The sequence below is a fragment of the Lemur catta genome, chromosome 8 (genome assembly GCF_020740605.2).
Source record: "Lemur catta isolate mLemCat1 chromosome 8, mLemCat1.pri, whole genome shotgun sequence".
Classification (NCBI taxonomy): Eukaryota; Metazoa; Chordata; class Mammalia; order Primates; family Lemuridae; genus Lemur; species Lemur catta.
In genome coordinates this window covers 21,256,764-21,282,715 of record NC_059135.1, presented here as the reverse complement: position 1 = coordinate 21,282,715, position 25,952 = coordinate 21,256,764, and the positions used below count along the sequence as shown (strand labels likewise).

At 35.2% G+C, this 25,952-nt stretch overlaps 1 protein-coding gene across 2 annotated transcripts in view; it reads left to right on the top strand.

Annotated features, from left to right (window-relative positions):
* The window catches only part of LOC123643395 (sperm-associated antigen 16 protein-like), a 54,192-nt gene that overhangs the window by 11,136 nt on the left and 17,104 nt on the right, over positions 1-25,952 (top strand). Inside the window, exons 2-5 of one of the 2 annotated variants that reach the window (XM_045558908.1) lie at positions 1,219-1,265; positions 9,474-9,569; positions 11,371-11,489; positions 21,503-21,640. In XM_045558908.1, the coding sequence (XP_045414864.1) occupies positions 1,219-1,265; positions 9,474-9,569; positions 11,371-11,489; positions 21,503-21,640 (400 nt within the window). Of the gene's footprint in view, positions 1-1,218; positions 1,266-9,473; positions 9,570-11,370; positions 11,490-21,502; positions 21,706-25,952 lie in introns of those variants that run through there. The other variant, XM_045558909.1, reaches the window with a different exon arrangement.

Here is a 25,952-nt window from a genome sequence, read left to right as displayed (position 1 = left end):
TTTCTGTGTCTTCTTTTAAGAAATGTCTATTCATGCCCTTTGCCCATTTTTCAGTGGGATGATTATTATTATTTTTACTGTTATTTAAGTTCCTTGTGTATTCTGGATATTAGTACTCAGTTGAGTAGTTTGCAAATATTTTCTCCCATTCAAGAGGTTGTCTTTTCACTCTATTGAAAAAAAGGCCATTTAGTTTAATGTAGTCCCATTTATCTATTTTTGTTTTTTTTGCCCATGGTTTTGAGGTCTTAGCCATAAACTCTTTGCCTAGACCCATGTCTAGAAGAGTTTTTCCTATGTTTTCTTCTAGTAGTTTTAGTTTTGAGTCTTACACTTAAGTGTTTATCTTGAGTTGATTTTTAAACATGGTGAGAGATAGAGGTCCAGTTTCATTCTTCTGCATATCGTTACTTAGTTTTCCCATCACCATTTATCAAAGAGGGTATCCTTTACCCAATGTATGTTCTTGGTGGCTTTGTTGAAGATCAGTCGGCTGTACCTGTGTGGCTTTGTTTCTGGCTTCTCAGTTCCGTTGGTCTGTGTGTCTATTTTTATACCAATACCATGCTGTTTTGATTACTATAGCCTTGTAATATATTTTAAAGTCAGGTAATGTGATGCCTTTAGCTGTGTTCTTTTGTTCAGGATTGCTTTGGCTATTCTGGTTCTTTTTTGGTACCATACAAATTTTAAGATTGTTTTTACTATTTCTGTTTTCATTTTTAATAATATTTAAATACTGGTAGGCCTTTAGTATTCGTTCACAATACTTTAAATCAAATAAACTCATACTGCATTGTGAATAATTCATTCAGGAGCTCTTGAAAATTCAGTGTGGTTTAAGATGAATTTGAAAAATTTGCTGTTTTTATCTCTTTCTAATTTAGGCTGCCTTATGACACTATGTATGTTCATGAGAGCATTCTTAGAATCAAGTTGGAAATCATTAGATAGTTAATAGTCAGACAGGTAGAAATGTAGTTTTTCATGGATTTGGGTTATGAAAAATAATCAAAATACTAATTAAAATTTTTATTTTAAAATGTCTATATTTATAGGCCATATTGGGGAAAAATTTTAAGCAACTAAATTTACATGTATTTACCAACTACCCAGTGAGATAGTTGAATCAAATACTGTATTTTAAGGTCAATGCAAGTTTTGGTATAATAATTTTATTCTATATTTTTTGAGATTAAAACTTGACAAGATATTCAGAGGTCACCGTAACTGAAACATCTGAAGAGGATTATGAATATGAAGAGGTAATTTATTAATTTTGAGTTAATTTATTCCATAAATTAATTGCAGTCATTCTGATGAAATATTTACTTTATTTTCTGAAAGATATAAGCAATTTTTTTTCCTTGAGAGATGTTAGCCTTTCAGCTAAATTTGTTTAATTATTTGTTTAAAAGTATTATGGGGTACAAATAATTTTGGTATTTTGGTTAAATGAATCACTTTTTTAATGCTTGAGTTATGGTTATAAGAGTGCCTGTCACACTGATACTATTCATTGTACCTGTTTGGTACGTTTTTGCCTGTCTCCTCCTCCACCCTTCCCCAGGTTGATTTCCATTGAATTTTATTCCCTCTATGTATATGTGTGCTCATCAGTTAGTTCCAGTTTAGTAGTGAGTACATGTGGTGTTTGTTTTTCCATTCTTTAGATGCTTCACTTAGGATAATGGTCTCCAGTTCCATCCAAATTGCTGCAAAAGACATTAATTCATCCTTTTTTATGGCTGTGTAGTACTCCATAGTATACATATACCACATTTTGTTAATCCACTTATGAATGGATATGAACTCAGGTTGATTCCATATCTTTACAATTTATTGTGCTACAGTAAACATTTGTGTGCAGGTGTCTTTTTGATAAAATGTCTTTTTTGCCTTTGGGTAAATACCCAGTAGTGGGATTGCTGTATCAAATGGTAGGTTGACATTTCGTTCTTTTAGGAATCTTCATAGTGTTTTTGATAGAGGTTGTACTAATTTGCAGTCCCACCAACAGTACATAAGCATTCCTTTCTGTCTGCATTTACACCAGCATTTTTTTTTCTTTGGACTTTTCAGTAAAGGCCATTCTGACTGGAGTAAGGTGATATTTCATTGTGGTTTTTAATTTACCTTTCCCTGATTATTAGTGACATTGAGAATTTGTTCCTGTTTATTGGCCATTTGTCTGCCTTTTTTTGTAAAGCTTCTGTTCACATCTTTTGCCCACTTTTTAATGGGGTGGTTTGTTTTTTCTTGCTGATTTGCATGAGTTGTTTGTAGATTCTGGTTATTAGTCCTTTATCAGATGTATTGCGTGTGAATATTTTTTCCCATTCTGTAGGTTGTCTGTTTGCTCTGTTAATTATTTCCATGGCTTTGCAGAAGCTTTTTAATTTAATGAATTCCATTAATTTATTTTTGTTGTTGCTGTGATTGCCTCTGGGGACTTCTTCATAAATTCTTTGCCTAGGCCAATATCTAGAAGAGTTTTCCCCATATTTTCTTCTTGAATTCTTACGGTTTCTTGCCTTACATTTAAGTCCTTTATCCATCTTGAATTAATTTAAGTGGTGAGAGATATGGGTCCTGATTCATTCTTCTGCATGTGGCTATCCAAGTTTCCCAGTACCATTTATCGAATAGGGATTCTTTTCCCCAGTGTATATTGTTGACTGCTTTGTCAGCAATCAGTTGGCTGTATGTAGATGGTATTATATCTGAGTTTTCTGTTCTCTTCCATTGGTCTATGTCTCTATTTTTGTGCCAGTACCATGCTGATTTAGTTACTGTCACCTTGTAGTATAAAGTCTGGTAATGTGATGCCTCCCAATTTGTTCCTTTTCCTTAAGGTTGCTTTGGCTCTTTGGCCTTATTTGGTTCCATATGACACGTAGAATTATTTTTTCTAGATCTGTGAAATAGGATATTGGTATTTGGATGGGAATTTCATTGAATCTGTAACTCACTTTAGGTAGTATGGATGTTTTAACAATGTTGTTTCTACTGATCCATGAGCATGATATCTTTTTCCACTTGTTTATATCATATGCAATTTCTTTCCTCAGTGTTTCGTAGTTCTCTTTGTAGAGGTCTTTCACTTCCTTGGTTAAGTATATTCCTAGGTATTTTAGTTTCTTTGTAGCAGTTGTGAATGCTATTGAGTCTTTGATTTGACTCTCATCTTGACTATTATTGGGGCATAGGAATGTAACTGATTTGTGTACCTTGATTCTGTAACCTGAGACTTTGCTGAATTTATTTATCAATTCCAGGAGACTCTTGGCGGAATCTTTTGGGTTTTATAGGTATAACATCATATCATCTGCAAAAAATGATACTTTGACCTCCTCTTTCCTGATTTAGATACCCTTTATTTCTTTCTCTTGCCTAATTGCTTTGGGTAGGACTTCTAGTACTATGTTGGCAAGAAGTGGTGACAGTGGGTATCCTTGTCTTGTTCCAGTTCTCAGTGGGGATGCTTCCAACTTTTACCCATTCAGTATGATGCTGGTTGTGGGTTTGTCATATATGGCTTTTATCATTTTGAGATATGTTCCTTCTGTGCCTAGTTTGTTGAGAATTTCTATCATGAAAGTGTGGTGAATTTTGTCAAATGTTTTTTCTGCATCTATTGAGATCATCGTATGATCTTTGATTTTCCTTCTGTTAATGTGGTAAATCACATTTATTGATTTACATATGTTGAACCATCCCTGCATCCCTGGGATGAAGCCCACTTGGTCATGGTGGATTTTATTTTATTTTTTTGATAATCTGTTGGATTCAGTTTGGCAGTATTTTATTGAAGATTTTTGCATCTATATTCATAAGGGATATTGGTCTGTAGTTTTATTTTTTTGTTGTCCTTTCCTGTCTTTGGTTTCAAGGTGATACTGACTTTTGTATTTCTGTGGTATCAGTGTAATATGTCCTTTTTCATTTCTAATTGAGCTCATTTGAGTCCTTTCTTTTCTATCCCTGGTTGATCTAGCCAGATGTCTGTCAATGTTGTTTATCTTTTCAAAGAACCAACATTTTATTTCATTGATCTTCTTTACAATTTTCTTGTTTTCAATTTTATTTAGTTCTGCTCTGACCTTAGTTATTTCTTTATTCTTCCGCTTTTGGGCGTCATTTGCTCTTCCTGTTGTAGTTCCTTGAGATGTGCCATTATATCGTTAATTTGTAGTCTTTCTATGTTTTGGTTGTGGGCACTTAAGGCTATGAATTTTTCCCTTAGGATGGCTTTTGCTATATCTCATAGATTATGATAGTTTGTGTCCTCTTTGTCATTCAGTTTGAGGAATCTATTTCTATTTCTGTTTTCTATCTTAATTTCTTCTTTGATCTAATAATCATTCATCAGCAGGTTGTTTAGTTTCCATGACTTTGTGTAGAATTGGGAGTGTCTCTTGAAGTTGATTTCTAGTTTTATTCCACTGTGGTCTGAGAAGATACGTGGTGTGATTTCAACATTTTTAAATTTGTTGAGCCATATTTTGTGGCCTAAAATATGACCAGTCTTGGAGAATGTTTCATGTACTAATAAGTACAATGTATGTTCAGTAGTTTTTGGGTGAAATGTTCTTTAAATATCTGTTAGGCCCAATTATTCTATAGTACCATTTAAGTCCAGTGTTTCTTTGTTTATTTTTGCTTGGATAATCTGTCCAGTTTTGTCAGTAGTGTATTGAAGTCCCCAGGAATTACAATGTTGCTGTTTCTCTCTCTACTTAGGTCTAGTAGGGTTTGCTTTATGAATCTGGGTGCTCCTGTGTTAGGTGCATAGATATTTAGGATTGTTATGTTTTCTTGTTGAATTGCTCCCTTTACCATTATATATTGACCATCTTTGTCTTTCTTTACTATTGTTGATTTAAAGTCAATTTTATTGGATATGAGAATGGCTATACCTGCTTTCTTTTGGTTTCCATTTGCATGTAATATTTTTTTCCATCCCTTGACCTAGAGTCTGTAAGAGTCCTGTGGGTTAGATGTGTTTCCTGGAAATAGCAGATACTTGTTTTTTTTTTTTTTTTTTTTTAAATTCATTCAGCCAACCTATGTCTCTTGAGTAGGGAATTTAAACCATTCACACTGATTGATAGAATTGATATGTGGGATTCTGTTCTGTTCATCCTATTGGTTAGTACCTTATTGCTTTGTTTTATTTCTTGTATTATTGCTTTATTTGATCTCTGAACTTTAGCTTTTGGGTGGTTTTACACTGGAGTATGACCATTCTGTTGCTCCATGTATAATACAGTTTTGAGTATTTCCTGCAGGGCAGGTTTGGTCTTGACAAATTCTCTCAGTGTTTGCTTGTCTGAGAAAGTCTTTATGTCTCCCTCATATAAGAATCTTCATTTTGCAGGATTTGAAATTCTAGGCTGGCATTTGTTTTGTTTAAGAAGTCAGAAGATGAGGCCCCAGTCCCTTCTGGCTTATAAGGTCTCAGTTGAGAAGTCTGCAGTTAGCCTGATGGGTTTTCCTGTGTAAATTACTTGATGTTTTTGTCTTGTGGTTCATAGGAGTTCCTCCTTTGTGTTGACTTAGGCTAGTCTGATGACTACGTGTCTTGGTGATTGTCTGTGTGCAATGAATCTCCCAGGTGTTTGTTGAGCTTCTTGTACCTTGATGTCTAAATCTCTAACAAGACTGGGAAATTTTCCTCAATTATTCCCTCAAATAGGTTTTCTAGCCCTTGTGTGTTCTCTTCTTCAACCTCTGGGATGCCTATAAGTCTTATATTTGGGCATTTTACATTATCCCATATTTCTCGTAGGCTGTGTTCATTCCTCCTAATTCTCTGCTTATTATTTTGGTTTACTGATTTAATTTGAAAGAGTCGTCTTCAAGCACTGAGATTCTTTATTCTGTCTGGTGTAGTCTATTCTTAACATTTTCCACTGTGTTTTTTATTTCTCTTAGTGAATTTTTCATTTCAGAAGTTCTATCTGCTTTTTCTTTAATATGTTGATCTCTTTAGTGAATTTTTCATTCATTTCCTCTATTCTTTTTCTGGTTTCTTTGAGTTGGTTTTCCATTTTCTCTTGGGTTTCATTGAGCTTCCTTATGATGCATATTTGGAATTCTTTATCTGTCCTTCCTGTATTTCATTTGGCTAGTATCCATTGCTAGAGGGCTGATGTTCCCTTTTGTGGGAGACCTTTCATTCTAATTTTTCATACTTATGGAATTCTTATGCTTATTCCTTCTCATCTGGAGCAGTTGTTGCTTCTATATTATTGATTTTCTTTTGTTTAGATGGGGATTTCCCCCCAGACTCAGTCATATGGGGGTGTTTTTAGCATATGTTGGGTAAGAACCTTTGGCTTGGTTTGTGGGTGCTTTGATGGTGATTTAGGTTCCTGATAGATGCCTTAGTAATGGATATCCTTAGTGTGATGCTTTTCTCAGTTGCTAGTTGTTTATATACTGTAGCAGTGGTGCGCTATGTGTGTGGGCAGATATCCTATTTCTCTTTGATGAGAGAGGATGGAGGTCTTTGAAATCCTTCTTTATGGTCTTCTTAGCAGTGTGAATTGTAATGGCACACCTAGTGTAATCACTGAGACAGTAGGTGGTGCTTGTAGCTGAGAAACGTCCTCACCCTGTATGATTGAGCCAGTAAATGTTGAAAAGGTCTGTGCAAATTGACTTCCCTGTCAGTAGGTGGCATTTGCCCAAAGGACCAGGCTGCCTTGTTTTTGTGCCTGACTCTCCCTCAGGAGGAGCACTCCAATACCCCAGGTGGTGGGCCATGGAACTTCAAGTGAGTCTTCCTTCTCTGCCTCAGTGGAAAGGGATGGGGGAGTGAGGCTGGGTGGGGCTGGGTTGGGTGGGCTTGCCCTTAGGCTTCACAAAAGTTGGTAAGGAAGCTGTTTGGGCAGGGTTCAAATGTCTGCTCCCAGCTTCTGGGGATAGCCACCTGGGAGAAGCTGAAGTGGCCCCACCCAGCTAGATAGTCTGCTTGTGGAGATTCACAATCTGACTGTCTAGTTCTCACATCTCCCCGCTGGCATACATGTCTGTCCTGCTTGCCTGTGTCTCTGCAAAATGCCAGCATCAGGGAACTCTGAAATTGGGTACCCTGGGTTTACCAGAAGTCCACAGAGGAAGAGGTGTGGGGCCAGCTCTCTGTGGATGCCTCAGCCTGAAGTACACACCCAGTAGAGAGAGGGAGTTGCTCAAGTACTTCTCAGCACAAGCTGTTCTCCTAGCTGGAGTGGGTTGGGGAGGGGCCACCATGTGTGGTCAGCCCAAGTGCCTGAGTGAACTGTACCTGGTTGCTATGATAATGGGGTTGCACCATAGAAGCCACCCTAAACTATTTTCTTGGGGCGGTGGGGCATGGATTGATGAGCTCTCTCCAAGCTCGCTGTGTCTCAGAACCCCACCGTATTCTATTGCCATATCTGTCCACATGGGCTTCTTTGGCACTCAAGACAAACTTAGAGCTCTCCCTTCTGTGTCTCCAGCAACCTGCCCATGTCTAGAGGGGATGGGTGTGGGCTACTTGTCTGACCTGCTGGTGTGGGACTGTGTGTAATGCCCTTGGGCAGGAAGTTTCTGAATCGGACACCTCAGATCCACTGCAGGTGCTCAAAGAGAGAGGTGTGGGTCTCACTTTCTGTAGAAGCCTCAGCCTGTGGTACATCCGGCTTTGGGGAGGCAGCCGCTTGCCTACTTCTCAAACTGCTTTCCTGGCTAGAATGGGTGGGGGAGGGGCCACCACTCACAGTCAGCCCTAATACCTGAATGAAGTACACCTGGTGGTTATGGCACCCAGGGCTGTGCTCTAGGCTCTTCCTCACCATAGACTCTGCCCAAATTAAACAGGGATGTTTTCCTGGGGGTGGAAGGTGAGTGTTCTCTCAGCTGGCCAAGTCTCACAAACCCAGAGTATTCTATCAGATCTGTTGGTGTGGGCTTCCTCGCCACCCAAATCCAACTCAACAGACCTCCCCGCTGTGTCCCCAGCAACCCACTCCTGTCCAGGGCCTGAGGCCTGGAGTCCAGCCTGTTTGACCTGCTGGTGTGTAACTCTGCAAAATGCCCTCGGGCAGTAAGTTTCCGAATCAGGCACCCCAGGATCTTCTGCAGGGAATGAAAGGGAAAGGCATGGGTCCCACTTTCTGTGGATTCCTCAGCCTGTAGCACACTGCCCCGGGGGTCGGAGGGTGGCTGCTTGCCAAATTCTCAGTCCAAACTGCTTTCCGTGTTGCAGTGGTTGGGGTGGGGTTGGGAAGGAAGCATCTGAATAGAGAAAAGCTGGGTCTCCAACCTCTTGTGACACTTTCCCTGGTGGGGAGATTTGCACAGAATGTCCAAGCTCTGGGATCATGAAAGTTCTCCTGCTATATTGTCCATGTCTGGGCTCATGGAGGTGGAAAAGCTTCCAAGAAACTCAGTAGCCTGCTGGCTGCCTAATTCCTGTGGATGGGTGAGAGTTATCCCCTCTTACCCTTTCACCATGTTTGGAGCTTCTCTGGGTTTGATCTTTGTCAATATCTTTTTTTATTTATCTTCTACCTTCTCTGCTTCACAGATTTTCTCCGGGAGATCCCCAGCAGGCTCTAGCACCTATCTCTATGATCCACACCCACTCTACTTCTCTTCTCTTCTTTCCTTTGTCAGAATTCTTATCTTCTAACCACACGGTCTGGCAAGCACTGTCTCCAGTCGGCCATCTTGCTTAACATATCTAAATTTAGCTGATATCAGCTGGTTAAGAGTGAGATGTAAAACTTCCATTTAAACATTTAGATTGGATAAAATATCTGTTTTTTTAGGTTTTCCTATTCATTGTCCTTCAGATTCAGCTCTTTATCACTTGGCTCATGGATCCATACCATAGACTGTCATCTCTGTTAGGAGGCATTTCCCATCATTCAGTCTGCTCTTGGCAAGGATTCCCAGATTCCCACTACTCAATTGGAGCCCAGGCCTCATGCTTCCTTCCAGCTTCACTGTACTTCTGTCTAATGTAGTTCCTATCTCAAAGCTTTCCTTTGTACGATTATAATCCATGATATTCTTTCAAGATTTTAACACTAAGAGAGTTTTTTTTTTTTTCAATAAACTAGAGTTTGCAGTTGCTAGTTGTGAAAAAGTAATAGTGGAGAAAACCTGGGATGGGGAGACAATGATGGCATTTAGAGGAGCCTAACATATTTTTTCACCAGAATTGTAAGATGACATTTGCCATTACACATAAAAACAGTAGCCCACGTGCTGATCTTGCCTTTATTGTAAGTGACATTGAGTGATGTTTACAAGGAAGTCAGAAAGCTGCTTGTTACTTATCCATTTTTCATAGATCTTCAGAATGTTATGGCATCTTACATAAGGTGTATTTTTTGATTTTTTGCTATGTGAAGAAAAATTATTTCTGAAATGAAATAAGGTACTTTATATTTCTGCTCTGCTCACTCTTTCTGTCCTTCTGTTTGTCTGTGATCCAGATACCAGATGACAATTTTAGCATTCCAGAAGGCGAAGAAGATCTGGCAAAAGCAATTCAGATGGCCCAAGAACAAGTTACAGATACTCAAATTTTGGTGAGAATTTTGAACACTATTGTAGCCTATAGTTTAGCAGTAATACTTTTTATATGAAGTTTTGAAAGTCATTTAAACTTTAAATATTTACCTTACCTATTAAATGAAATCCTATTGCCTGCCATGTCTTTTTCACTTCTATTTCTTTTGTCATCAAACCTTCACTTGAGGTAAGTAGTCATATTTATTCTTCTGTGGGTTGTCATTCACCACATCATAGTCACTCTGGCTTGACTTTGCAGAAAGTGACACCTTCTATCAGGACTCTGCCTGATTAATCTCACCGGAGATTAAACCAACACTTGTATTCAGAATTCGCTATCATATACAGATTCTGTAGTCTGTTTTGTAAGCATTCTGTATCTTTTTTTATGGATGTATTTAGCAATGCTTAATATATTATGACTTTTCTTCTGAGGCTTACGAACTAAATTAAGGAATATGGTGGGGGATGTTTTTTGATTATAATATCACCAATTAAAAGTACATAAAACTGATGGCATTCCTATAACATTGAATACAAATTTAAAAATTGAAAATAATGATAGCAAAAATGTTTTTAAATGTCCCGGCCCGCAGGACTGTCAACGCGGACCCTGGAAGAGGGAGTGGGAATTGGGGGGACAAGAGACGCGAGAAATGGAGACAAGACAGGAGTCTGATCAAGTCTCGTTTATTGTACGCTGAATGGCAGGTTATATAGGTCAGCAAGGCGGGAGAGGAGAAGGAGTAAAGACAAAAAGCAACCGTTAAGCAAGGCGGGAAGCATCAGTCCCTCCCACGGTGGAGATAACTGTGCTGCTGCTTGTGGAGTGGAAAACTACTGAGCTCAAGGTCAGAGGCAATGCTGTAGCCCGGCCTCAAGGCTCCGGACATTTAAAATCATGTTTTCATATCTACATAAAGAAGGATGCTTTTTTTCAATGATCAAACCTTTTCATGCTGAGAGTTTGAAGGAAATTGTGGCACTCTTATTTAATTGCAGATTTGACTTCCTTAATACAAAATAATTAGACTTTACCCCATATCATACCCTGTGTCAGTCTTCCATATTCTGTAGACTTCCTCCATCTAGAAACCCAATAACTTCTTTCTAAAATATCTGTCTTCTCAAAATTGAAAAAAAAAAAACTCAAAAGGAATATTTCATGAAGAATTGATTACATTCTGTTATAAATGGAGGGCTCCAGCTCATAGTAAATGGCATTCTTTAATGCATTCTATGGATATAGTTCCTTCATTGTAGACACAGAGTGAAATCCACTGCATAGATTTACTAGTCTGTTGGATATCTCAATGAAATAATTTATAGGAATAGTTTTAAAATACAGCATTTTGAATGAAGTAAAACTAATACGTTTATTGACTGCTCATTATTTTCTTGCTTTGCAACATTAACTAAAGAAGGGTTTTTAAAAGTGCCTATGTACCACTTATTTGTATTGATATTTGGTAGACATACCTAACATAGTGCTTAGCACATAGTAGGCAATAAATAAATAGCAGTTGAGTAAATGAATCCTCTGCTTTTTTTCTTCCCAGGCTCTTAGTACCATCTGCTATACTATATATTTTTTATTCAGTTATTCATATTCTGTCTTCATCCTCTTGACTATTAGATATGAAGGCAGAAACTTGTTTGTTTTCCTCTGCTTTATCCCTAGTGATTAAAATGGTTCCTGGCACATAACACCCAAGAAAAATTGTTGATAAAATGAATGAATGAATGAATGAATCAAAGGCCTGTCATTAATTAAAGCTTTGATGTTTCAGAATGAATAACTGTACATTTAAATTTCAGGAACAGAAGACAGTTTTTCCTTCAAAGCATATAGTACCCGAAGTAATAGAAGACTTTCTCTGCAATTTCCTGATCAAAATGGGAATGACCAGAACTCTTGATTGCTTTCAGTCTGAATGGTAAACAATTAATGTGGATAAGTAGTTCTCTAGAAATGTTAATAACATTTAACGTGTACACTTTTAACTATCTTAACAGATTTTGAAATGACTCAGCTTACACAAAATGGATGGCACCCTTTCCCATCTCCACCCTTGAAACTACAACACACACACACACACACACACACACACAAAAAAAATCAGAATATCAGTTGCAAAGAAAGTTTTATTAAACATCTTTCTCAAATATTAAAGTTTAAGTGATTTTTTTCAAAAATCAAGAAAATGGAATATCTTCTGGAGTTAAAAGACACAAAGTTATTTTATGAAATACTTTCCTAATATTTTTGTCTAATTATCAAGAGTATTATTTCCTGCATTTAGACTCCTACTAATAGTACTACTTTACTTGTTTTATTTATAGTATAATGGCTTGCCTTTTTATACTCATACAACTGATTCTTTTTCTGTAAATATTATTTCATTTAGAAGTGGAATTGTATTTTCAAACATTACCTAAACACAAGATTTTCTTGTCATAATTTAAAATTTTAATAACTTATTGGTTATGAAAATCAGCAGACATGCTATCTTTATTCCTTTCCTCTAGTAATAATGTTATCAGCCATGTTTACAGAGTCCTAACATTCTTTAAAGAAATACTATTAAATGACTGGATATGAAAATTTTTGATCTTTGATTACCTTTGCATATTATATAAGAAGGGATTAATATGAAATATAAAGATGTTTATAGTGCTTTTGAACTAAATCTTAATTTTAAATAGGTAATTTGCAATTATGACTAATACAGCTGTGGTATAATTTTTATGTTTTGCTTTTTTGTATTTCTCATACAGTGAGAACATGAACATAGGAGTGATCAGTTTTATTATTTGAGATTGCACATCTAATATTAATAAATTTAATGAAGAGAACCATTTTTTATTAATACAGACTAAGAAAAACACCACGTTTGGTGGTAGAAAAATAATACTGCTTTTTTTAAATCTGGAAATTGTGTGAATGATTTAAAAAATTATTTTTATAAAAATGTCCCTATGAAATAATTACAAATAGAGTAGAAAATATATTTTTTTGAAAGTAGGTAAATGATTAACTTCTAGTACTGATAAAATGAAAGATTAGTGTGAGTCAATTATCTTTTTGTCTTCTAAGAATGTGTGTTAAGACATGTAGTGCTTGTATGTTAGGCCAGTCCAAAATGTGAAATGATTCCCTTAGAGAAATCTGGATTTTAGTATACTCGTAACAATTAGTTGATTGTTTTCATATGAGATGAGATGAAATTTCAGGGTACTATGATAGTATATGAGGATTTAAAGAATCCCCAAGTAAGCATACCATTTAATATAATGTTACAATTATAGGGTAAAATTTGTTAAAGTATCTCTTTATAATATGGGTTTAGTAATACTGTGGTTCAGATAATTTTATCCTTATCCCTAACTGCCAGGTTTCAATGAGATTATACTGTATTGAATACTTCATTTCATGTGAAACATTTTTTATTTTGATCAGAAACCTTTACCAAGTCAACAGAGTATAATTATAGGAATATCAAATATATTATTTTTATAATTTTTATTAGAGAAAAAAATGCTTAGAATATATCATTGCTGTGAATTCACTTAATCTTATAAAAGGTGACCAAACCAGGTTTTTCCATTGTTAGTTTGTTAAAAACAAACAAACAAAACACTGGGCAGTAAAATTTGACTTACATTCTTTCAATCCTCAAACAGAAAATATAATACATTCTTTAAATCCAGGGTCAGAAAATTCTTAAAACCCTTGGGTCAAATTTGGCCTGCCTCCTATTTTTGTCAGTAAAATTTTATTGAAACACAGACATGACCTTTCTTTTAGGTATTGCCTATGGCTACTTGCACACTATAAAAGCAAAGTTAGTCAGGACAGACACGATATGGCCCACAAAGATTTTTTTTTTTTCAAATTCTAAAATGTTTATGACCCTTTACAAAAAAGATTGGCAAGCCCTGCTTTATGTAATATATATATAGGTGAATGTAGTAGGAATTTGTTCTATGAACCAATAAGAAGTTACTACTGGGGATTTAGTCAATGCTGTTTTTATGTCTGAGAAATACTCTGTGGACAATGGTAATTTCCATGGGGGAAAAATTAAAGAAGGGGTTAAAAGAAGGGGTTAAAATGAAGAAAATATGGGCATGTAATTTAAATACCCTTACCTGAGTATATGTCATCCATCTCTCTCCTTATACTGGATTATTCTCCTGGCTGTTAACATGGTCAGAACTACTCACCCTACATGTACATTCTTACTCTTCTTGCCTCTTATTACCACCTTCTTTCTCAAACTCTTCTTCCCCTGCCAGCCAATATTTTGAAAACAGAGTTTTTACTTTTTTCTTTCTTTACTTTTTTACTTCCTATTCAATCACTGACTGTCTCTACTTTGGCATGAGCCTACCATTTTGTGGAAGGTAGGGTGGTAATAAAAATGCCATCAAAGGTAATAGTGCAATTATTTATAGCATTTAATTATCAATTTAATTTTTTTATTATCAGAGATTATAAACTAGGAGTATATTTCTTTAATTTGCAAAAAAGATAAATATTGCAGCTTTTAGTCAATAAAATTTGGTATAGTATATAATTACTACAATGTCGGCAGTGTAGTCACAACTTCCTGGGAATGGTTAGATTTTTTTTTTAATTTGATATTTATGGTTCATTGCTTTCCTTTGTAATGCTATTTATTTTACTCCATACATTTAAAAACATTATTCTGAGACAAAGTCCATGACACAAATGATTAGGAGCCTCTCCTTTGGTAGATGCCCTGGTGCTTGCCAGGCCACCAACAGATTCCTTTTTTTTAACCCTTTTCTTTCTTTTCCTTACTCTTCAGCACTGTTTATGATGTTCTTCATAGAGGTGTAACTTGCCTGCCTGCTTGCTCTACATATGAGCATACCCCTTCTACAGTCCTGATTCACTACTGCAAATTTCAAATTTGCAACTGTCATTTGGAATAGGAAAAGTAAGCAAATAAAAAATATAGGTCCAAGAAGCTTAGAGTGACGTTTCTTAGGTCGACAACATGCTAAATAACCATGGCCAAATCAGAATGCAGTTCAAAATATCTGGTGTATATGTTCAATTATAGACATATTTTAAATTTACAGCTATTTATGAATTTTGCATGCCCTTCTAGGAGAGAGTTACTTGAGGATGAGAAACAAGATTTGTTCAACATCATATTCCTTGCAAAAATCCTGGAATTTAGTAGACATTTTTTTATATCAGCATATTATGGGGGTACAAATATTTAGGTTACATATATTACCTATGCCTCACCTGAGTCAGAGCCTCAAATGTGTCCATCCCCCAGACGGTGTGCATTGCACTCATTAGGTGTGACTATACTCATCCTGTTCTCCCCCTCCACCTGCCTGATACCCATGAATGTTGCTATGAGATGTGCATATAAGTATAGATCAATTAATACCAATTTGATGGTGAGTACCTGTGGTGCTCATTTTTCCATTCTTGTGATACTTCACTTAGTAGAATGGGCTCCAACTCTGTCTGGGGTAATTCAAGAAGTGCTAGATCACCATTGTTTTTTGTGGCTGAGTAGTATTCCATGGTATACATATACCAAATTTTATTAATCCACTCATGTATTGATGGGCACTTGGGTTGTTTCCATATCTTTCCATTGTGAATTGTGCTACTATAAACATTCTAGTGCAGATTTATTTTTTTATAGAATGTCTTTTTTTCCTTTGAATAGATGCTCAGTAGTGGGATTGCTGTATCAGATGGTAGTTCTACTTGTAGCTCTTTGAGGTATCTCCTTATTATTTTCCATAGAGATGTACTAGTTTGCAGTCCCACCAACAGTGAATGAGTGTTCCTATCTCGCCACATCCATGCCAACATGTATTATTTTGGGACTTTTTGATATAGGCCATTTGCACTGCAGTTAAGTGATAATCTCTTTGTGGTTTTGATTTGCATTTCCCTGATGATTAGAGATGTTGATCATTTTTTCATGTGTTTGCTGGCCATTAGTCTGTCTTCTTTTGAAAATTTTCTGTTCATGTCCTTTGCCCACCTTTTAATGGGGTTGTTTGTTTTTTTTCTTGTTGATTTTCTTGAGTTCTATATAGATTCAAGTTATCAGCCCTTTATTGGATGTGTAGCATGTGAATATTTTCTCCCATTCTGTAGGTTATCTGTTTGCTCTCATGATTGTTTCCTTGGCTGTGCAGAAGCTTTTTAATTTGATCAGGTCCCATTTATTTATTTTTGTTGTTGCTGTGATTACCTTTGGGGTCTTCTTTATAAATTCTTTCCCTAGGCCAATGTCTATAAGAGTTGCAAAAATTCTCAATAAAATCCTAGCAAACCAAATTCAGGTGCTTATCAAAAAAAACAATCCATCATAATCCATGAAGTGGGCTTCATCTCAGAGTTGCAGGGATGGTTCAGCATACACAAATCAATAAATGTAATTCACCACATAAGTAGAAATAAAAACAAAGACCATATGATCGTCTCAATAGACACAGAAAAAGCATTTGACAAAATTCAGCACCCTCTTATGATAAGAATGCTTAACAAAATAGGCATAGACAGGACTTACCTAAAAATGATAAAAGCCATATATGACAAACCCACAGCCAAAATTATACTAACAGGGAACAATTGAAAGCATTTCCACTTAGAACTGGAACCAGACAAGGTTGCCCTCTATCACCACTTCTGTTCAACATAGTGCTGGAAGTCCTAGCCAGAGCAATCAGACAAGAGAAAGAAATTGAGAACATCCAAGGAGAGAGTAGAAGAGGTCAAACTATTGCTCTTTGCTGACTATATGATCTTATATGTAGAAAACTTCAAAGATTCTGCCATGAGACTACTGGAATTGATAAACAAACTTAGCAAAGTCTCAGGTTACAAAATCAGTGTATGTAAATCAGTAGCATTTCTATATGCAAAAACAGTCAAACTGAGAAGCAAATCAAAGACTCAATACCCTTCACAATAGCAACAAGGAAAATAAAATACCTAGGAATATATTTAACTAAGGAGGTGAAAGAACTCTGAAAGGAGAATTATGAAACACTGAGTAAGGAAATAGCAGAGGATGTAAACAGGTTGAAAACCATACCATACTCATGGATTGGCAAAATCAACATTGTTAGAATGCCTATACTACCCAAAGTGATCTACAGATTCAATGCAATCCCTATTAAAATACCAACATCATTTTTCACAGATCTAGAAATAATAATTCTGTGCTTTGTATGGGACCAGAGAAAACCCTTTATAGCAAAATGAACAAATTGGGAGGCATCAATTTACCAGACTTTAAGCTATACTACAAAGCTGTAGTAACTAAAACAGCATGGTATTGACACAAGAACAGAGACATAGACCAATGCTACAGAACTGAGAACCTAGATATAAAACCATGCTAATATAGCCATCTAATCTTCAACAAAGCAGACAAAAACATACGCTGAGGAAAAGAATCTATTGAATAAATAAATGGTGCTGGGAAAATTGGATAGCCACATGTAGACGTCTGAAACAGGATTATATCTCTCACTTCTCACAGAAATCAACCATGGTGGATAATAGAATTAAACCTAAGGCATGAAACTATAAGAATTGTAGAAGAAAATGTTGTGATGGTTAGATTTTAACACTATAGCCTAGAATTAAAATTATCTTTGAAAAGCCCTAATGTTGCCCAGTGTGTGTAGGAAGTATGTGTGGTGGTGTGTATGTAGTAATGACTCCCAATGACTATGGCACAACTAGTTGTTCCTTCATCTTTAAACTTACTGTCATTTCTTTACTTGGTGAAGACTTGGCTTCCAGTTATGGTTCATGTGAGAAATTTTTTCCCTAATCATTAGTAAGTTAAACACAGAAATGTAGTGACTCTTCTATAATGCTAATTTTTACTGTGCTACAGTATGATAAAGTTGAGCACTATAAATATTTATGTAGTATGAGATCAAAAAGACAGCTGTGTAGGTGGGTATTTAACTTGAGTTTTTTGAACAAACTTAATACAGTGTTTGTTAAATGTGAAGGATTTAAAAATATTCAAGAATATAAAGGCTTAGGCTTATCACTCAGAAATTTACTTTGTATCATTTTTAGTGGTACAGTATATTCTTATGTAGTATTTCATTTACTTCTCCTAACAACCGTAGGTAGTAGCAGGTAGCCACAGTTATATTTCCATTTTATTGATGAAGAATGGGTTTAGAGAGGTTAGGAAATCTGCCCCAGAAAGTGTTAGCAAGTCATAGCCAGTAAGTGGCAGAGTCAACCAAGGCCAGACTTATCTTAAAGACCAATGTCCCAACCAAAGTGCTATATTTTGGAATTATATAGAGGGAACCTTGAAAAAATATTAATAAAGAAACCTTTTGGTTTGGCTGAAATCTAAAAGAACTTAAGCAATATCTTGATTTAGAGTCCTAATTTGTACGTATTTTCCATATTGGCTTGAGGAATCATGGGATCAGTACTAAACTTTTCCATCAACTTTCCCAGTACTGTATTTTTCCTAAGAAGGACTCTCTGCTTCTATAGTAATAGTCATCATGACACTGGGTATTCTAACGTCTTCAGTTTGGACAGTAAAAAGACAATTTTGTTTTTTTTGGTAAAATATTTCCCTAATTCTTTCTGAAAACATGGCAGAAAAATTCTCATTTGATGCCTCTTATTAATTGGATGATCTTTCCCCTTTTACATTCTATGCCTTGGGTGCCATCATAAAGGAAAAATAATCCTTACTCTTCTGATACTATTGTATGCTTAATGGAATTCTATTATACTTTTCATTTATGGCAGTTGGTCTTTTATTCCTTTGGTATATAGACAAATCTTATGAAAGCTCTATGTACTTTCTCCCTGAAATGCATACATATTCTCTATTTCTACATAATTTTAAATAGTTCATGGAGATTATGGTAAGTATTAAGGACATTAATTTTATTAGCATTAATTTTATTGGAAATTTTGTTGGGAATAAGTTATATTTCAAATTCCTAATAGTTATGGCAATCTTTTTTTCCTACCTGAACACTTTTTAGTCTTATTTTAAGGGTGAGGGAATAAGAAGGAAGAAATAAAAAGGCCAGGGGATTTCTTAAAACTAAAGAGAACAAAACAACATATACATACAAGTGAAAAAAACCCAAAAAATCTCACGTAGGTGGATGCAAATTGTACTGAGAAATGTATTTCTGGAGTTTATAGATTAAGATTCCCAATTACTTATACTATTATCTAATAGTGAATTTAAAGTCATCTTTCATATTTTTGCATGGATTGCAGGAAGTTTGCATGATAAATGATTTTTGAACTCTGTAAGATAGATGTTATATAATAGATGTTAAGTTTTGATTTGTTCTTCTTTTACCACATACTATTTTATCTACAGTATTTAATTTAGAGAAAAACATCAAATCACTTTTTTCCTTATAGAAATAATTTTTTAGTGGTTTTTCTGCATTAAAAAAGCAAGTTGCTGAAAACCAATGTATGGTCAGAAAAACTTTATGGTCCAATATTTCAATCAATCCCTATGTCTTTTCTTCTGAGATAAGTATAAATCACATTCCAAATTCAGATAAAATACTGAATTGATGATTTAATGGTTGTCTACTTGCTGTTTTACAAATTGTGACAAATATCATATAATATTGATTCAGTTATCTTAACCTTCAGGATATTCTACAGGTGTCCTCTTGCTGATAGTTTAAATATCTGATAAGATATATAACACAAAAATATATGACTATTACTGTGTAATACATTAATAAAATTATGTATAATATGAAAATACTGATAATTTATTTTTAGCTCTAATATATAGTTCATCTAGAACAAGCTTTGTAGGGATTTCTTTGTTAATAACTTTATTACTTGAAATGTTTTTTTCTCTGCTCAGATTGTTTAGCTTTATTGATTGCTACATACAGTGATTAAAATTTTAATTATTTACAATTTATAAATGATTCTCTAATGTTCCTTCTTATTTCACTGAGAATATAGAAGTTCCATGACTCCTGTCTCTCTCTTTACCAGCCTGCTGCCTTTGTTCTCAGATTTCCACCTTCTCTCCTGTCAGCACACTAAACCATGCTATAATCTGAGGCCAACTCTCTTGTCTACTTGATCCCAGGTGCTCTCACCTACTCAAGGACATTGCTTCTGTAATTGTCCCTCCTTTTCCTTCATTGTCAGTTTTTTCCCTCTTTGCTGGATCATTCCCATAAGCATACAGATGTGTAATAATATCTCACGTTTAAAAATAAGAAAAAAAAACACCCTGGACTCCATGTCCTCTTATAAGTTCATTTTGATTTCCTGCACTCTGCTTTATAGGAAAGCTCCTTAAAAAAATTTGTTGCCACTTTTTCATATCTTACTCTCTCATTCCCACTGTAGTTTGGCTTTTACCCCTGTGTCTATACTGAATTTTTTTCTCATTGACATTCACATTGTCAAATTCAGTGATTGATTCTTAGTATTCTTTTTCAATCTCCTGGCAGGCAGCATTTGTTATTGTTGCTCATTTCTTTTTGGAAGACTTTATTCACTTGGCCCTTGGGCACAGCTCTCATATTCTCCCATTGCTTCACTGGACTCTTTCTTAGTCTCTTTTGGTACTATTTCCTTTTTTCCCTGAACTTTGAAACAATGGAGTGTTTCATGGCTCAGTCTGAGGGTGCCTTCATTTTTTTCTTTATATTCACTACCTAGCTGGTCTCTTCCAGTCTTACAACTTTAAATAGTGTGTATATACTGATGAGTCTCACGTTTAAATTGCCTACTCAAACTTTTTCCCTGAACTCTGAACATGTATACCCAACATTCATCTTCACTTGAATGTCTGCTAGACATACACATGTAACATGAATGGAAATAATTCCTTGATTCCTCCAACCCCCCAGCTCCTACTGCATTTGTCCCCACCTAGTTAATGGCTGTCTATTGCTCAGATCAAAATTTTGGAGTAATCCTTGACTTCTCTCTTTTACCAACACCTTATAGTTGATTCATCAGAGAATCCTGTTGACTCTACCTTACTTTCTATCTAGAAAGTACCCACTTCTCACAACCTCCACTGCTACCAATTTGTCCAAGCCACCATTTTCTCTCCTGAACTATCACAGAGGCCTGCTAACTAGTCTCTCTGATTCTGTGCTTGTCTCTTTAGAGTCTTTTTTCAAACAGACAGATTCATCCCTTTAAAATATAAATCTGCTAAGGGTGACTTGTCTCAAAACCTTCCCATGGCTTCATTCTGATTCAGAGTAAAATCACTTTCCTTACTCCCTGCTGTCTTCATGACTTACGTCTCACCACTTTCTCCTTTACTTACTTACTTGGCTTTACCTCCAGATACTCCAAATATATAGGCTCTTTGCTCTTTCTTGTAGATGGTAAATACTTATTTGTTTCAGGGTCTTTGCATTTACTTTTCTCGCAGCCCCAGATACTCCTCTCCCAGATACATACATGGCACAGTCCTCATTTCCTTCAGGTCTCTGCTCAGATATCACTTTGTTAGTCATGACCATCCTTTGTTAGTCATAACACAAACAGCCCTACAAATCTCCCACCTCACCCTCTCTATTGCTTTTTTCATGCTTATTTTACTTTATAGAACTTATCACCATCCCCGCTAGAATAGAAACTCCATGAGATAGAGACTTAGTTTTGTCAACTTCTAGACCAGTGCTTGGAATATAGGAAATGTTCAGTTATATTTTATATACCACGACAATATTAGTTTCTAGCAATTTATTAATATTTTATTTTAAAAATATATTATGAATGTTGACATTTTAATTTATAAATGTAATATAGCAACTAATTATTATAAAATTCCCTGTGACTTAACTTCTTGAATTACATATAAATTAAACCAAATTAGTAGAATGAAACAACATACAGACTTTTGTTTGATTTTTATCCTAGGTATGAATTAATACAGAAGGGAGTAAATGAACTTAGAGCTGTTGGGAATGTTCCAGATGTCTACACCCAGATTATGCTTTTAGAAAATGAGAACAAAAATTTAAAGAAAGACTTGAAGCACTACAAACAGGCAGCTGAGTATGTTATTTTTTAAATTACTTTTTTTTTCTTTTGGACTAAACAAAAGAGATCAGTGATGCTGATATGTGTAATGTATGAGAGCCTTAATTTTGGAGAATTAAATTATATTTAAGTTCTAGTCATAAAGAATGTGAAAGGCTTCACTAGCAAATTAATTAAACAGATGACCAGAACTCTCACAACTACAACTCACCAATAAGAGTAGAATGCAGGGGGATGGGTAGGAGATTGTTAATTTGTTATATTATAGTCACTTCCTTGTGTATTTAATACTCTTTTCATGGTTTATGAAATTTTTGAAGGCCTGGGATTACAGGCGTGAGCCACCACACCCAGCCCACATTTTCTTTACACATTCAACCATGGATGGACACTTAGGTTGATTCCTTATCTTAGCTATTGTGAATAGTGCCGCAATTAAGTTTTGTAGAAAGTTCTCCAAACTACTCTTTTGTGCTACAAGCTTGCCTCAAATTGTAATATTTCATCACACAGGTTTTTCAGTGTGACTTGTGAGTTTATTTTTCCAATAGCAATTAGTGATAAACATGAAATCTCCTTTATGGAATTTGACCTAATGTTTATCCTTTTAGGATTTGGCTATTTCTTAAAGCAAGACAATTGTAAATTAAAAATACTTCTCTGATAATAATATTTAATTTGCAAAAAGAGCCAGGCTATAGATATATGTTCTTAATTATACTGGTAGCACTTAATGATACATCTAGAAAAATTAGAGAAATTATAGAGCCATTAAATTAATATTTATCTGAAGGAGAGTTCTCATGGAAGGAGTACTGAACTTAAAGTTCAAATACCTGGCTTCCAATATTCTACCACTTACTAAATTGGTTTACTGAGTTACTCCCAGTTTTCTTATTGTTAAACTGGGAATAATTATGCATAATATTATTAACTCCTAGGGAGTGATGTGATAATTAAATGAGGCAATCTGTGTTAAAGAGCTGTGTAAATCACAAGGTGCTTTGAAATGTCAGCTATTATTATCAATATCTCTAAACGCTTTCATCCCTAGGTTTTTTTCATCATCACATTGTTAATAATTTTAAAATTCAGCAATGATGAAGCATGAAGGAAGAAATGAAAGGGGAAAATATTTCGTGCTAAAATAATATTTGCTAGAATTAAATCAAAGAATTGTCTTTTTCTCTGTTGTAAGCATTGCCAGTTTTTGACAACAGAGGTTTTCCCTGTACTTGTTACAAATACAGATTTTCTTCCAAAATATAAAGTTTGGGAAATAGTTACTGGGAAAATTTCGTTACAGATTTTTTTTTCCCTTTTTTGAGACAGAGTCTCACTCTGTTGCCTTAGCTAGAGTGCCATGGCATCAGCCCAGCTCACAGCAACGTCAAACTCCTGGTCTCAAGCGATCCTTCTGTCTCAGCCTACCGAGTAGCTGGGACTACCCTTATAGATGTTTTTAAGGAGAAAATGTATTAGTACAAAAAGATTTATAGTTACATTGGAAGTAAAAATATATAATGGAAACTGGGTAGGAATGGTATAATAGGTTGACATCTTTCTTGGAAAAGGAGAACATACTTTAGGTTTCTATTGAAATGTAGACTCATTGTTATTTTAAATGCAGAGGACTAGAATTTAAGTGATCTACCCAACATTTTCAGAGAATTGATGGTTGAATGAAAACTAGAAAACATTACTTAGAATTGTAATATCTTCGACAGTTAAGACACTATTTCAATAACCTTGTTTTATTTGGTAGTTGACCTGCTAAAAGATTTGCCTTGGTGTAACGTCCATAAATAACTCTTATGAATTTTATTAATTAGAAACCTGTTTGCTTGCTCTTGTTTCCTATTTTGACTGGCATTTTGTATTCTAATACTGTAAACAGTGCAAATAAACTCGATTAGATGGTTTACTGCTAAAAGCACCAGTGTACTTGTACTTTAACATCCTACATCCTGTAGCCTGGCTTTCACCTCACTTTTTTTCAGTTGGTCTTCTTAGACACTGAAAAACTCTTTGCTGTCAAATTTAGCAGTCTTGTTTTCCATTTCTATATCCTATTTTTCCAGGTCCTGTGACAATATGCTGTTCTGCCCCTCCTCTACCTTATTGACAATACTCTTTTCTCTTCTCACCTTCAAATTATTGACACTCTCTAAGTCCATCAGGGTAACCACTGACCGCATGTGAATATTGACAAACATGACATGTAGGTCAGAAAGTGCTGTGAAGAAAAATACCATGGGCAAAGGAGACAGAAATGGGATGTTGTTTTATACAGGATGAGGGGGCAGAGACCTCAGATACCTTAAAAGAATGAGGGAAAAAGGCTATATTTACACTTGGGAAATGGAATTCCATGCAGAGGAAAAAGAGCCTATGGTTGGAGATAGCTTGGCTTGCTAGGGGATTAGGAAGGAGGCTATGGTGGCTGCAACCAGTGGGTTAGTGATGGAGAACTTTGTTAGAACTTTGCTTTTTCCCCTGTGTAGTGTGTGAAGCTAATGGACAGTTTTGAACAGAAGCATAATGTGAGATGGCTCCTGCATGGAAAATGACTGGGTAGAGGGACATGATAGAAACGGGGAGAACAGTATATTCTCCATAACTTTTTTGCGAGTTGACTTAGCTGGTAACTACAGAGTAATAAGTCAGACAAGCTCTTTATGGGACAATTAAGTTTTTGCAAGGATAGTATCTGCTATTATCAAATTCTCCATTACTAATTCCACTTAAACTTTGGTTCAGAACAGATAATTGATCAGGTATTGTGTCCAAAATAACACAAGCACATGATGCTTTGCCATTTATTACATGCAAGAATGTAATTATCACACAGTTTCCTCATATGTAAATGGGATAATATCTATTCATTGTTTAGTGCAATTTCTGACACATAGTAAGTGCTTTATAAAAATCAAACCAATATTCTGTATTATAGCACCCTTTTTTTCTTTCATAACACTCAGTACAGTTTTAAATTATATAATGTATTTTATTTACTTGTTCATTTTCTCTAGAGCCCTGCAAACTGATGAGGCCAAAGATTATGATTGTTTTACTCATACTAGTATAATGAACATAGTGCCTGGTAGATAATATATATTGAGTAGATAGAATGGCATCACTGTCATCATTGTTATCTTCATCAACTTCATTATTGTCAGTGGCAGCAACTGAATAAGTAAGCAAGAGTGGACTTTCTTACAGAAGACAAGTCCATTATTTATTTATTTACACATATTAACTTTTAAATTTTGAAAAATATATACCAATGGAGCAGAATAGAGAACCCAGAAATAAATTCACACATATATGGCCAGCTGATCTTCAACAAGGGTGCTAAAAATATACAGTGGGGAAAAGAGAGTCTGTTCAAGAAATGGCATTGGGAAAACTATATGTCCATATGCGAAAGAATGAAATTGGATTCTTATCTCACACCACACACAAAAATCAACTTAAAATGTATTAAATGTTTCAATGTAAGAACCAAAAGTGTAAAATGTCTTAGAAGAAAACAGGTTAAAAGCTTTATGACATTGGTATTGGCAGTGATTTCATAGGTATGACACCAAAGCACAGGCAACAAAGACACTAAACAAGTGGGAATACATCAAACTAAAGAGCATCTATACTGTACTATACTGTAAAGGAAACAAAATGAAAAGGCAACCTATAGAATAGAAAGAAATATATGCAAATCATATAGCTGTTAAGGGATTAAGAGTGATTGTGTACTATTAACATTTTGGCTCTTTAGTTAAGCTTTTTATGATTTTTAGAGCAGTTAATTGATGGTTTTTGCATTTCATACCATTTATTTGAAGTAGGCAACATTTTCTTTTCATCATGGGAATTTCAACAACTTTCTCAAAATAAGTCTTGCCTCATTTTGAGTATTGTCTTCTTTTGCTGGGCTTTTGCAGTGAGGAAATATAATGCAGACCAGAAAGTGTTGAGAGCCCTAAAGATCTGGTAGAAAATAATACTGACTGGGATTACTAACTGAAAGATGAAGAACTTCCATTGTAAAAATGATGAAATACTTATTCTACCATCTGCCAGCAAATATAAACATAAGTAAAACTAAAATTAAATGGCAATTAATATTGAAGAAAATTAAGGTGCTATTTACTAAGAGGCCTGGATTTCACTTACGAAATTCACTTCTATAAAAGGTCAAAGAGTGCCCAACTTTTGTGAAGACCCATTTAATTTTATGACTTTCAGAAACAAACACTGTGAAAATAAAGATAATAATGAGGCTCATAAAATTTCATGCTTTAGTGTTTAGATAATTGCTTGTTAAATT